General features: G+C 46.8%; 1 protein-coding gene across 1 annotated transcript; it reads left to right on the top strand.

The window, feature by feature from the left end:
- Positions 1 to 274: 274 nt before the first annotated feature.
- LOC144170329 (uncharacterized) lies at positions 275 to 14,404 on the top strand. The gene is made up of 6 exons (XM_077700071.1): positions 275 to 402; positions 3,486 to 3,724; positions 6,170 to 6,405; positions 12,549 to 12,638; positions 13,022 to 13,132; positions 14,202 to 14,404. The coding sequence occupies exons 1-6, from the start codon at positions 296 to 298 to the stop codon at positions 14,229 to 14,231; spliced, it is 813 nt and encodes a 270-aa protein (XP_077556197.1). The 5' UTR covers positions 275 to 295; the 3' UTR covers positions 14,232 to 14,404.
- The last annotated feature ends 588 nt before the right edge of the window (positions 14,405 to 14,992 follow it).

A 14,992-nucleotide genomic window follows, 5' to 3' on the forward strand; every position in this document is an offset into this window, starting at 1 on the left:
CTTGCCTTGAGGGAGTAGACGGAAATGAAAACAACCACCGCTTTCGACAGTGGGGAATTTACACTGTCACTTAGCCGTGTTGCTGATAAAAGCCTCATCGAGGGCCTCGTTTGCTGTTGGTATACATGTAGAGCAGTGGTGTGCTTGAAGTCATTCTGACGATATAGGGCAAGGTGATTCCGTGTACCGTGCAGCCAAGTCGAACCCATTTTGTAACTGCTTGGAAAAGAAGCCTTTGTTTTGTGCATGCATTCTTTATTTGTTGCATAGCACCTCGCGCTCCCGTGTACCGAGGATGGCCCAATCCAGCCACGGAGCGCGTGCCGCGAGAGAACACGCACCGGTGGGACAAAAAGCCGGCCAACCCCCTGCACACGCAGTTTGCCTTCATCCCCACGAGAGGTGAGTTATTTGTACGCACGGCTGGCAACGCCGCTCTTATGGCGGAATAATAGACCCGCGAACACCGGCCCAACATCTTTCGGTGACTCTGCAACTACAAACACGATTTCTTGCTCCACCATAGCTGACAGTTTCTGGCGAAGGAGGGAGAAAACATACACGTCCATGGACGGTTGTCCAGCACTTGCTCCACACGCCCGAAGTCGTGCACAAATGACCCCACGCGCGGTACCCGGCGTGACATTTTACATGCAATCGCTTGCTCTTAACTGGCGCTGTTCGTTGTGGTTGGCTGACTCCACCTTCCGCGATCATCAATAAAAATAAAACGCAAAACAAGCGCGCGGATTTCGTGGTGGCTCCATAGCGAGCCAGGGGCAGCGCCGTCAGTCTGCCGGGTGTTCGTCCGAGCTGTTGTTAACTCGCGTCATGTCTCATGATGGAAAGCGAAAGTGCTTCGACGCCAGGTGTACCCCGAATTTTACATCGGTTAAGTCCACCACTCAAGTAATCCAACAAGGCTGGATAACCGGAGGCGTACAATGCAGGAACTTGGCGCGCTACTCTACACGAGCGTCGTTCTTTCGAAAACAAGTCACGTAAGCGAGGTTGTGCAGAGGATGGTTTTCTTTTATAATCATAATTTGTACCACTCGCCTTAAAGTCGATGCAACAGATTTGGACTGAGCTCCCGCAACGTAAGGTTATACATCACGACACACAGTATTTAACCACAAATCACGTGCCGATATTGATGGCTTTTGATTCCTACAGGGATCTAACACTTAGCTCTTGTTGTTTCTGAAGCCGTGAACATTTTAGACAAAAGGGGGCAGATGCAGCCACACTGTGTTGCGTTTTATGATGTGCAGGTTTGTGTTCTAGTCACCATTCCTGCAGCTGGGTTTTCCTAGAGGAGCCAAATTATTCAAAGCGCTTGTTACAAACTCGAGCGTACGACGTCTAAAAGCACCGTATAGTTTTTTCACATCATTGTACAGCGTCTAATTCTTGTTGCAGTCGTCCGATTCATTCAGTTTCGGTTCTATTCGCCCCGAGAAAACACTGGAACTCTCTCGAACGAAGCGGCGGCAACCCCGACCACTCGCCGGCTCGCCGGCAAGAAAATACCAAAATAAAAGCTCCGCCGATCAGCTTTCACCAAAGCTTCGAGTTCTTTCGAGGGGGCGAGTGAGGCTTTGCCAGTGCTAAGGCGCGTCGATGATTCTAGAAGGGAGAAAGAGGGAAGTTCTGCACTCGTCGGCGGCGGGCGCGTGGCGGGTTGTGCCCTCTCTCGCCACGACGGCGCAGTCATAAAAAAGAGAATCGCGCCGAAGCAAGTTAGCTACGTTTGGACGTCGTGATGTGACAATAGCACCTGCGACCCGCATTCTGGAGGACTCCAACGTACTCCCGGGTCTCGAATCACCGTGATCGTCTCGGACGGCCTGGCCTACGACGAAGCCACGCTTCGCAGGTAGCCGAATCGCCTCCGACAGCGGTGCATCGTCTAGCCCGGTCGGTGAATATCGTGGGACTCTGTCTTTCATATGCATCGAACTGTTTTCTTTTAGTTAACTATTCTACCTCTTGATATTAATTGGTTAAAGCTCCTGGTTGTACATTTTGTATTTTAACTCTTTCCTGCATTTGTATTTGTTCTAAGTTACCTCTCGTTAACATTACCTGTCCTCGTGCTTCTACAGTGTTTTGCCTGTTCAAATATAAGACTTCATGTTGTTGATTCGTTCAAGGCTCTGACTCATTCTTACCGCTCTGGTCGGCGAAAGCCGCACATCAGACGGCCACCCCCTTCGTTACCTGTGCCCTGTAGATTCGGTGGGATTGTTTGCTCGCTTGATTTGACTCCCCATATCTTCTAAAAGCGCACCCAATTAAGGAAACGGTGACAGCGCTCTATATGGCTTTCCATGAATTATAGGGTTGTGTGTCGCCTGTACAGCACTGCAGGGGGAAAGTTTTCATTCAGTGACATAATCGGGACATGTGGAACTTTTCTTTCTCATTTTGGCTTCATAATTCTAAAAAAAAAAATGCATTACTTCTTTGGTTGATGGATTTCGTAAAACACTGCGTGGGATGATTGGTGTATTATAGACGCAGAACCACACTTACGCAGAGGGAAACACGCACAGGCACGCATGTACACCCACTGAGATTCAGGTAGTCAATACAACTATTTATTTATCTATCTTTTTATTTATTTATTTATTTATTTATTTATTTATTTGTTTATTTATTTATTTATTTATTTATTTATTTATTTATTTATTTATTTATTTATTTATTTATTTATTTATTTATTTATTTATTTATTTTCCAATACTGCAGGCCAATGCGCTGGCTCAGCATGAGTGGGTCCATCAAACATAATTGCACAAAACAAGAGACAACAATAAATCAAACATAAAAGTAAGGAAGGTGACTCTTCAAGTCATCGAGAAAACTATTAGTATGAAAAATTTCAGAGGGCAGTGAATTCCGATCTTTTATAGTTCTAGGGAGAAAAAAAATTAAATTTGACAGCATCTGATCGGGCAACAATCGGGGAGAGTGAATAATTCACGACCAAGACGTGCACGTTGTGTTCACGGGGTTTAACACTGTCAGGTGGCGCTATTTTTATGACACGTACATTGTAAGGAAAGGAAAGGTGGCTGAACTTTCTGCGACCTTCTAAAGTACAAGTGCCGTTCAATTGCATTAGGTTGGTCGGGGAATCACGCCTATGGCGTTGCCAAAAATAAACCTTAATGCTTTTCTTTTAATATGCTCCAGTTGCGTGATAACTTTTTTTGTAGATGCCTTCTTGGCCTCAATCAAGTTGACGATATTAGCTGACTAGCCTAACCGAGCTGACGTAACTTAGTTAAATCGACTTGCGCACTTGTAGCACGGGCAATTTAAATGATGCTGGTGACCGTCCATATAAAGCACTTGTTGCGGATCCGGAGTGAGTGTTCGAATTTCGGGCCAAATGGAGGCCAGCGCCCAAAACTGAGTTATGTATAGGCTGCGACTTGCAACAGCGCGCTCTCACGAAAGCGCATCTGTCTCCCCAGGCACGACTCCTCCAGCAGCGCTGCCGAGGGCCGTCCGGGGCCGTGTGCGGCTACCGTACGCGCTGCTGGTGTTCCGGACGGCGATGGCGCTCAGCCCTTGCCTACCGCTTCGGAAGAAGCTGACAGGCCTTTGCTACAGGTCCACTTGCGAGAGCACCATCGTCGCCTTCCTGCCGGCCTCCGTCGTGCACGCCACGACCCGCCGCCGCCACATCGAGATCTTCTCCGGGGAACGTCCGGTACGTTGCCCGCAAGAACGCTGGTCGCTTCATTTTAAGCTTTCGCGCTTAAAATAATTATAACACGACACTTTACTTGCCAAATGGCAAACTAAGCTGCTAACATCGAACGTTTACGTGTGGAAGGAGCTACAACTGTATCTCTATAACGTCACGCAGCCGAGGCGAAGGATGGTTGCAAAAAGAGAGAAACTAACAAGACGGAAGTCCGTTGCGATCCATCGAGGCTGCTACTATTTTTCAAAGGGATGTAGTGATGAGAGAGGACTTTGTCCTGTAGGTTACATAAATAAGCTGATGAATGAATGAATGAATGAATGAATGAATGAATACATGAATGAATGAATGAATGAATGAATGATGCAGCGGTGAGGGCACTCATTGAAACCTCACTGTTGTGCGGCGGGAGGCTTTTGACGTTTCATACCTACAGCCAAATAAAAAATAGGTAAGTTTTAGAAAGAAAAATCTAAGTGACATCGGGCTGGCTTGCACAGGCGTCTGCATTAGTTGAAGGCTAAGTGCCCATCTTAAGTTTCATTCCGCGAAGCAAAGTTCTTCCCATGGTTGTATTATTCTTAAGGATTTATATTACTCTGGACAAAAAAAAAAAAAAAAACGAATGTAAAACCCCTGAATTTCTATAAATTTTTCAGAAAAAGTCGTTGACAGTGTCTGTCTGGGTATTTTTAGTCAGCGTTTCGTCCGCATGCGTACGTAGTTTTTCGGCACGCTATACGCAACAATGTTGGTGAGAATTGTGTCATAGGCAGACGGCGAAACGTTACGCCTTTGCGCAGGTATCGGCTGTGATAACCAACCGATGAATTTCAGTCCGGGGATTCAGTCTTCGTGTTTGGCAAGAGTGATGAAGTCGACTGTCGGACGGCATACCGCCCGGTTAAAGAGCATAATACAGAATATGAAACACAGGTCACCGACAAAGTAAAAAAAAAGGAAGAATGACGTTTTGGTAGCGCTACGGCGCCCTTTGTTCACATTTAATGCAGTGACTGGAACGCGCTGATTTAAATAGGCTCCACAAATCTTGTCGGAGATTTGGCGTGGGTGTGCATGCAGCCGTCAGTCCTGTTAATCGTGTGCAGCGCTCTCTTGATAATAAATGAATCCAGAGTAAGGCGTGCCGATGCGCTGCGTCGTCAGGATCTTGGCATTATCCCAGTCCATCTCGTGTGCCCCGTTTTCTCCACGGGCTTCGCGATGGCATTGTAGAACGCGTTCTCTTGTCGCGTCCTCTTGCTCCAATGCCACCCATGGTGCTTCGCGGCTTTACAGTATCGAGCGAGGGCACACTTTGGGGGCCGACTGGGGGGAAAGACAGAAGGCTGTCGTGGTGTTTGTGGTAGTAGGACACTTGCGCTTGCACGCGAGCGCGCGTATGTGTGAGTGAAAAAATATGAGGCGCTATTTTTGAATAGATAAAAAAAACTTCGCTAACAGTGTCGTGCGGGCTGTTGCACTCACTATGCGAAGCGATAAAAGAACCCCACAGAAACACAGGCTGCTAATAGTACTGCCAACTTTCTAGAAGTTTAAAGTACAGTCCTTTTTATTAGCCCCGTATTTCTCATGGGGAAGTACAGCTAGAGGGCCAATGTTGGCAGCAACCTGATCTGTGGCAGCTGCATGTCGTCGCGACCTCCTTCCTGGTCTTGAGGACTCAGCTCTGTATCCACAACAGCCGCAACCCAACCTTGGCAACGTCTTTTCAGAAATTCAGAAACTCTTGGTAGCCACTTTGTTCCCAGTGGTGGTGAAGTTTCTCCTCGATGTGTGTCGGAATAAAATTTCAGGCGGGAGGCGGACTACGACATCCGGAGATCCGTGCTCCCGGATCCGCGCCTGATTTGTAATGTCAGTGCCACTCATCCCCTACGTATTTAGCCTACCGGCAGAGAGTCACTTCTGTATCGTGCAGTTGGAAACAATGTGGCGCCGGGCTGTGCGCAAACATCGTTGGTCCAAACATCCATTTAACCTCCCTACCGACCGCGATTTGGGGTGGCTTGGCGAGTTCAGGGTGCGGAGCTTTTCATTGCCAAAGAAGAATGATGGCCCTGACGAGGAAGTTGGTAGTAATACAAGGAAAAAAGTAGCAAGGAACCGTGCCACTTCAAAGCGTTCGCATGCTTATTAGGGCTTTTCTCTTCTTTGCAAGAGAAGCCAAAAACCTACATTATAGTGCACCATATTATTTCGCCACGTTCTTTTTTTCTTTTCCACCAAGAATACCAAAAAATTTAAAATGACGGATAAATCATACTCCTTGCTTCGCGCCTCCCGAAACTTTGGTACCCAACTGCAATCACCGAACGCCCTAACTTAATACAATACAGTCACGTTATCTTAGTCCAGAAAGAGCCTTTTATATGCAATATTGGGTATCGTCAATTCACGTGTACCGGCGACTCAATCTCTCTGCAGCCCGAGTGCCCTCGGCCGGGATGGTGAAGATCATCCGGCTGCCCGCGCGCATCCCCTACGTGCTTGCGGTGTTCCTGATGGCGGCGACGAGCGGCTTTTCGCGGACGGTGCCGGTGTACGACCCGGTTGCAGAGGACGTGGCCTGCGTGCCGCCCTGTGTCATGCACGTGCACGTCACGCACGGCATCAACACCTCCGCCAGCAGTGAAGCCGCGGCCATCTGCAGCACGCTACAAGTACGCTTTTATGCTTTATGCAAAGGTTGTGCTTACTGGAACTTGAATAGTGGATAGGGTAAGAAAAATCAGCATTTCTGACTGTGAAAAATTTCCTAAGTCCGCTTGCAGGCTTTGATAGGGAAAGGATTACAGTGAAATCTCGATATAACGAACTTCAGGGGACCGCGGAAAATTGCTCGTTATTCTGAAAGGTCGTTGTAGCGAAAATCGCAAAATTTAAGACAACAAATAACATTTCAATGCCTAAAACGACCTACCTGTAGAGCTGTGCATCCTTGAAGTCATTTTTCAGAAAAATTACACAAGTGATCATGAAACAATGTACGTTTATTCAAAGCAGCTGGCAATTTTCTTCTGGTGCGTGCAGCACAAGCTTCCTAGCACGAAGAACTCCAAGTCTTCCACATTCCTGTGGACTGACTCCGTGGCCACGCGGTTTTCCCCGGAAATGCGCGATTTCAGTACGCTGTCCAGCACATCCGCAGTCGTCACGTGCTGGTCGCAGTCTTCGAGTGGTGCCGCGGCACCCTTAGGGGCATCGTCGTTCATGCCGTCCTCGCTGCCTTATTCACCCTGAGCGCTCATGCTCTGAAGATTGTCCTCTGTGGTCAGCACCGCTGATATCCGTGAAGATCCAGCAAGCCACCCGAGCAGCGGCGGAACGTAGAAAAACTTGGGGTGGGAGGACTTGGACGGAGGAGGCCACCCATGCTTCATTTTTTCCCCTTCTCCTCACCTTATTTTTTCTCTCTCTCGCATCGGCTCGCGCATTCCACGGAGCAAGTTACAAGACGTTCTCTTCTGCGCTGCGCTTTGCCGTGTCGTCTGCTAGCATACGGCTCCAGTTGCCGGGATTGTTTAACGGAAATCTAAGAATCTCCGGCCTTGATAATATGAGTTCGTAGTACTGAGGCGTTGTTAACATGGCACGGAACTAAATAAAACGATCGTTATATTGAAAAGTTTGCTATTCTGAAGTACGTAGTAGTGAAATAATTTTACATTAAAACTATAAGCAGTCGGCGTGGGATTTCTTAAATGCTCGTTAATCTGAAAAGTTCGTTAATGTGGTGTTCGTTGTACCGAGATTTGACTGTAATGGCTTCCCTTGCGATACCTGTCAAAAATGTGTTACTGCTACATCGTGTTTGCGCTCTTCGCTTTCGTTTGTTCGTCTGGTGGCGTGAATTACTTCGACAGGGAGACTTGCGACTTTGTCAGCCGCAGCCTCCCCAGAATCAGAGTCTTCATGACTGGCGGGTCCCTGTTTTACTGACGTGCCGTCATGGTCGCCTGTCACGTGATATCGCCAGCGCCACACGCACTAGGCTAACTGAAGTTCCGCCTCTGGCAACGCACTGTGGTAGCGCCGTCGTAACGCACTCGGCTGCTGTGGAAGCGCGGGTTGAAATCCATACAACCTCAAATGTCTGTTTTTTTATTTGCTCTTTACAACGGCGGCCATTTTCGGAACTAAATGACGCCGGCTTAGCGTCATTGTTTAGTGCCGAAGTTTAATCGTCAGCAGGGGCGCCCCCAGGAGGGGGGGGGGGGGGGGTTGTAACCCCCCCCCCCCCCCTTCAGATGTCCGTCAACCCAATCCCCCCTCCGCACGCCTCTCCCACCGAACCGAAACCGAAGTTCACCGAACGAAGTGGGTAGTCTCGGAAGCTTTTATTAGTGGACATTCGCCGTTAAATCTCGAAGAAGAATATTGTATTACCGGCATTAAAAGATAAAACTAGAGCACGAGCTTTTAGGTTTGTGCTTTTAAAAGGCTGTGCCGACCAACTTGCGTATAACTTGAAGTAGTTTAAGAAAAAGGATGAGAGAAAATTTTAGTGACACAAAAAGTGTCCCTGGGCAGAAAATTTGTGAATGCTTAATTAAGAATCCCTGGGGTTTTTAAATGATTCCGTAGCCCCCCTCACCCCTACGGCACGCCTCATAGCCCACGCTAAACCGAAAATAGTAGCACAATTTTTGTAGGGCCAGATTATACCACTTTCTGAACTGTGCGGAACTTGCATCATGAGATTTGTATAATTCGTCTTCTAGAAAAAAAAAAACGCTGAAATTTCCCATATGTTGGGATCGAAGTTCATTTATTTCATTTGAAAGCTTAAACAACTGTTTTCCTTCAATACTAAGCACTGTACGAGCCCTCCCTCTACCGTTGAATAAAAAAAAGGTTCGGTTTTCCTTTATATATATCCCCTGAGTTTGTAACATTATAGCGAGGAAGGCAGCAACGCTTCGTGCGCAGTTACGAAAACCAGTGATCACGGATAACAATGATGTTTTGTTGAATATGCTTTCAGAAATATGTGTTAATTTGACGTTCAGTGCAAATTGTGTCAACCTGTACGAACAGATTTCGTTCACTTGCAGATAGGTCACATTTGAGGAAACTTTCACATCAGACGTATTTTAAGTCTGGGCCCTGTCTGTGTTCCTCGAAACTGGCTTCTCCGTGTAAACCGTATTTTGTAGTTGGTAGACAGGTGAACAGCCTTTTTTTTTAGTATCTGGTATAGCAGCAAGTATGTGTTGCGAAGCCCTCGTTGCGTTTGCTGTCTTTCCCTGTTGTTTAGAACTACTTCTGGCGCCAAGGCCCCCGTTTTACTAAGAATTTAGAAACGCATGCAGCCTGTGTTAGCGCGTCGACCGACCGGAAGGCGCGGCTATTACGGGGTGAGGAGACCGTCCTGGCAGAGTGTCGCAGGTGATAAGGTATCCGCGTTGTAGAAGATGCCGCACACCCTGTGGTGTTCGCTCCGGGCTCCGAGCCCTCTCTCTACTTCCAACTGCCGTTCCTGTTCCTTCTACTCCTTACGTCCCTGCTTTGTCTCAACTATTTCGTCTACGTCAATAATTTTTTTTTCCTGAGCGCGCGTTTTCGGGTTCAAACTTTGTCTGTTAGTGTTGGGTTCCTTTGTTGTTGGCGGGACCATGGTTGATTGACTGCGGAAAATGTGCCCAGAATGCGCTTTTCTTTTCAATGACCCGGTCGAAACAAATCAAAGCCCTGTCCGCCGGGTTCTCTGGGAGCAGCTGCCGGCGCCGGGGTCTTACTTAAGAAACACTGCCGCCCGTCGTTGGTCCATGCCCCCACCATCAGCTATGTTCTGTTTAGTACTCTTGCTCTTGTCGCGAAGCACCCGTTCAATTGGCTTTTTTCTTCTTTCAACTACTTCTTCGGCCGCCAAGGCCCAGGTTTTCTAAGAAATGCATGCGGGGTGTGTCTTTCCACACCCCCCGTTTCGGACTCCGTGCACTCGGTCTAGTTCAAACGACCTGGCTGTCTTTTCCACTGCTTACTTTGGTGTGTTTTGTCTGAACTACATTTTTTGCGTCAATAATTCTGCAAGTGCGCGTTTTCCAGTGCAAACTTCGTGTCTGCGTGTCATTGGTCCTTTTCTCTTTGGCGGGAACATGGCTGATTGGTGTTCATAAGCGTCTCCCGGATTGGCTGCAGAAAGTGGGGCTAGAATTTGCTTTTCTTCCACGGGTCCACTTGAAGTAACAATAAACCCGCTCCGCCGGCTGCAAGGGTGCCCTGCACCAGGAAATCATTCGAGAAACGCTGCCGCCCGTAGTCCGGCCCTTTCGCCAGGAGACCGGGATCCAGTCAGCCATGCCCCGTTAAGTACTCTTGCTCTCTTTACTGGTTTTCTCATTTATTGTAATAATTGTATTGTTTCAAATTTGTATGTGCTCAAGATCAGACATTGCCATCAGTAAATTAGATCAGTAAATTAACGTCTCGACTGCTTCACCGCTCGACCAACATGCTGCCGTAGCGGCAGTTATTGGCCAAATTTTGTTGCTACGTACACTCTCTTGACTATTTTCTCGTTTCATGTAATAAGTGTATTGTTTGAAATTTGTATGTGTTAATGATCTGTCAATGATATTAGTATATTGAACCAGTTAACTTAAAAATACTGAAACTTCTCGACTGCTTCCCTGCCGATCACCATGCTACGGTAGCGGCAGAGAAGGGACAATATTCGTCGTTACATAATAGTCAACTGTACTGCGAAGTTTTTTCTCTCTGCATTTTTGTAAAAATAAACGTCACGGGGAGACTGAACGTGCTTTACTCTTGGCTTTACTTCATCAGTGAAGAAAGCATTCAGGAATGCTTTAATTCTATTTCCTCCCCAAATTGATCTCCCGTCATCCCTTCCTTCCAATTCTACTTCCAAACCTGGGTCCGGGGCTTCGGGCAATGGAAAAAGGCTTCGCGTATCTTCTTTTTTATGTGAAGGTGCACCCATTATTATATTCCTCCTGCAGGCAAATTGTATAGGTTATGGCGGCTGGTTTGTTGCTTAATTTTTTGGAGTAAAAATAATAAAAACTCGCCTACTCATTATAGTTTTATATATTTTATGCTTTATGGTTATTTATTTTTATTTATTTGTATTACCTACATTTGTCTTTGTATTTATTCTTTTATATTTTACATTTATATATTTTTATATTTTATATTTGTTGTCAAAATTTCACCCCCCCCCCCCTTTCCCCAGACAAAAATCCTGGGTGCGCTAATGCACTTCAGGCTTTCGCCTGATATATCTCGTGCTCTGCCTTTGCCGCTGCAGTTTTCAGCGGTCCTTCAACTCGAAATGAGAAATAAAATGCCCGCAGGTCCTAATTGCTCGCCGTTTACGCTCAAGTTCGTTCAGGTACTGTAAATATAACTTAATTGTCACGTTCCGCCAACACCGTAAAGAAAGAACAGGTTATTTTTTCTTCACTTCGATCAGTCTGGGAATGCAAGGCTTAAGGAAGGTTTGCATGGCAGTTTTTCAGTGAAACCCAGCCTTTCGAAAAGACGACAGTCCTGCTTGGGCTGCTTAGATTCAGAAATGTTTAATAGGTCGGTCTTTCCGTTATTACATCCCTATATTCAGCCTCCCGGCCAAAAGTTAAAACGAGAGGTTTATATAGCAAAGTATTTCCAAACCACTAAATCTGAAAACACTTCATACTTGTCAACATTGTTGAGCGGAAAGAAAACATTAGGCACATTTGAGGCGAAACCCCAATACACACGTGGTATTTGCAGTGTTCTTTTAATTGTATATGCTTGGCTGCTTGATTTTCGCGATAGGACACGCGTTGGAATCAATGTTTTGACCAAAAAAACAGTAAAAGCGCTCGCGCCCGAGCCTAGTAGTCCTCGTCGCAGCGTTCCAAGACGTCCCACAATAACGAAAGGTTCCAGCAGATGGCACGGGAGCAGTGGAACGCGGGAAAATTGAATATATTTGAGCAAACCTCCCCCGTTATTATCGGGGGAGGAGTTAGACGGAAGTGAAAAAGCGTCAGAGGAGGGCGGAACAGAGAAGAGAGGCTGTTACGTGGCAGGGGCGGCAGACGACTATCGTCCTTCGACGACATTTGCAGCGACGTGAGCATATACAAAGCCAATTTTTTATCCGAGTCCGCATTTTATCGCAGAATGCGACTTTGCTCCGTAAGCATTTGCTTTCTTCAAAGAATCTTATTATCGGTTATATGTGGTATTTTCTGAAGCAATCCTGGTTGTCTGAGGCCGGCATCCTGACCGATCGCGAAGGGACTCCTCTGAACACGCGGTTGCGGGCTACACTCCTAGTCTTCACGGCTATCTTCCTATTAAGTTGAATCCGCGTATTTCTGGGCTTCAAGATTTCTGTTCCCGTTAGATTCATAGGTGGTCTGAACTATTTCGTAGTATTTACAAAGGCGAAGCTCCTAGCTGAGTTCCTGATTAAGCCCGTGAGAACCCCAAATTCAGCTTTTCTTTTCGTCTGTGCATTTCAGACAACGAACGCACGTTGCTGCTGTGAGTTCAAGGGCGCGCGTTGTAGCTGTGCGCTTGCAGGGAAACTAAGCTACCCTAAGAATAAAAAGCAAGAATGGCGCCTCCAAAGTGAGTAAGTATAAAAGTCGAACGTTTAGGCTCCCACACCCTTGAGGCGAACATTTGTGCTCTGATTTCCTCCCGTGTGGGAGCTGAAGCGTTAAAACTTTATACTTAGCTTGTGGCTTAGATTGTGATTCTTAAACGTTAAACATACCCCCAGACCAGACGGGCTTTCGTTGTACCCTTTTCCTTAAGCTACCTCAACCTTGCCCATACCCAGCGATTCCCAGACAAGGGCCGGCCAATATACAACCAGGGCATGGATGGTGTGGCCATCGTCATCACTGGCTTCGACTGCAAGACTGAACTTGTAAGTACCCCAGCAAAGTTACGGTCTCCAACAGCTAAACATATTCGGGGCTTGTATCAGGCTGGTGCAAGGCTGCTGTTCTGCAAATAAAAGTTGTAGGTCCTATACACTCTGCACTCACTTAGACAGTAAATGCATTACAGAAATGACATTAGGCTGAAGCTCTTGTTGCAAAGCCATTTTTGCCTCGCATGATCTCGTACTTTCAAGTTGCCTAGCTGGTCAATGCCACAGAGGCAGAAAATCTTCTGAAGCCTGGGCCATGTATTGCGCTTTGTGTACTCAGGTTGCGATGTTTTCACTGGATCGTGGAAAATTGACTAGTCAGCCCTGAATCGAGTGAAAATAGCGGTGTGACCGCAACGAGGATCTATTGTGTGCAGCGCAAGCTACTGCTGCTCTACCACTACATGGGAGCCACGGTGCGGATGAAGGTCAGCTTCGGCAACGCGACCCACCGCGTGGCCGACTCAATCAGCAGGCTCACGTGCACGGTAAGCTGTCCCTGCTTGTTCACATTCACCATACGTTGAGTCAGCAGGCTTCGGAAGTGTTTTGAAGGCGGGTGGGCTCAAGACTATGATGGTGATGAAGATGATGTGGTGTTTCCTTTCGGCGTCTGAAAATGGATACTTTTTTAGAGATGGGCCCAGGGTTACCCCACTGAATCTTGAGCAAAACACTATTTTGTGCAGTAACTGTTTATCCACTCCAAATAGCATAATGTAGTAACCGCAAGGGCCTTCCCGTATGATAAAACTGACATCGTGAAAAAAAATTACGCGAAGGGAATCATTTACTCCTCTTTAAGGGACAGCAAACCCGGTGATAGTAATTTCAGCATCAAGTTACAAGAAGGAAAGAAACTAGGCAATTTCGGCGTGATTAGCGTGGTGAAAATAACCATTTCCGTAAGTACTGATCGCATACACGCTAGCTGAACTTTAAATTAGAATTAGTTGCAGTACATGATAGCTTAACTTTAAGTTAGAATTAGTTGCATTATAGGAATTAAGTTCAAATCTACGCTGCTCTTCAGACACTGCGTGTTTATGCGTCGTGAGCTCTATTGTGAACACTGTCTTGACACTTGTACCTTAATACCGCTTGTTCGTTTTGAATCTTTAACTAGTCTGAATTGGTGCACTGTTTCTCAATAACTTGAGGTTTCGTCTGTTTGTCTTTATTGTTGGCCTTTTTTGGTTACAACTTTTCCCGCAGGTTTCCAGGGTTTCTTAACGTCCCGCCCATTACATATGGGCTGCATTCATTTTCCGTTTCACATTTGGTGTTTCTCATGTGCTTCCTCCCATTCTTGCCTTTGCGATAGAAGGCGTTCATTAACGTCAGGTTAATGAAGGCAGCAGCAGCATCCAAAACTCGGTAGCAGCGGAGACAGGGCAGCAGACAAAACTGCGTTCGGGTCGTCGGCCCTCGGTGCTTCCCAGGTGGCCTCGGTCACAAGCATTGACCGGTTCGGTGTTAGCATTAGTGATAGTCTGAGCACTAACGCAGCCACAGTGCCAAGTCCCATGTCACACTGTGAAAGTGCTGTTCTTGTAGGGCGGGCCGTCTGGAAATCTGCACCGATGAAGTGGTCCAGGTCTGGCAGGACAGGCGATGACCTCCCGGGACGCAGGGACGACGCTGCTAGTTGCGGCTGAACCTGCAACTCCGCATCCAGCGAGGACTCCAGGACGCGGGTGCAGCGAGATTACGCGCTGACGCTATTCCAGAAAAAGCAGTTTATATTGGTATAATAATAAATCATCGTACAATGGAGTTGCTGTTTTATTCAAACCATTTTGTTTATAAAAATGAATCAATCCCTTGACCAGCTGCAGCAGAGCACTGGTATGGACCAGGCACAGTACATTTTTTAGTTGAGGTAGCTATTACACATTCAAAAAATGTCCTTTATGCTTGCCTAAGGGAGAGAGATAGGGAGAGAAAATCTTGCTTTATTAAAGGGGCTATAGCGCAATCGGAAGCCTTTCCGGTGCCACCAGGTATATAACGGTTTAAAAAATCTCGAAGTTTTCGATGTCAGAATCGGGAAGATGCGTGAAAACCTAAAGATTACATAAGGTAATTGTGCAAGTAAACACACAAGTAAACAATTATCACGAAACCACTACGTCATTTGCCACTCAATGTGTGTCAATGCAGAGTGCTTTCTAAATTTTTGTGTGTCTAGTGGGGGTTAAACATTTTATTGGAGCTTGAGGGGAAGGGCAAGGGGATTTGGTCAGCCTCCCATGTCCGGGAGTCCGCGAGCCCGAGCCGATTCCAGTGCTCGTTTCACCAGGGCGAGTTGTTGCAACGGTGCCGAGACTGACTCCCGCTGCTCAGTG

This window comes from Haemaphysalis longicornis, unplaced genomic scaffold, assembly GCF_048455015.1.
Source record: "Haemaphysalis longicornis isolate Haplotype H1 unplaced genomic scaffold, Haemaphysalis longicornis Haplotype H1 scaffold_1, whole genome shotgun sequence".
In the NCBI taxonomy this organism is placed as follows: Eukaryota; Metazoa; Arthropoda; class Arachnida; order Ixodida; family Ixodidae; genus Haemaphysalis; species Haemaphysalis longicornis.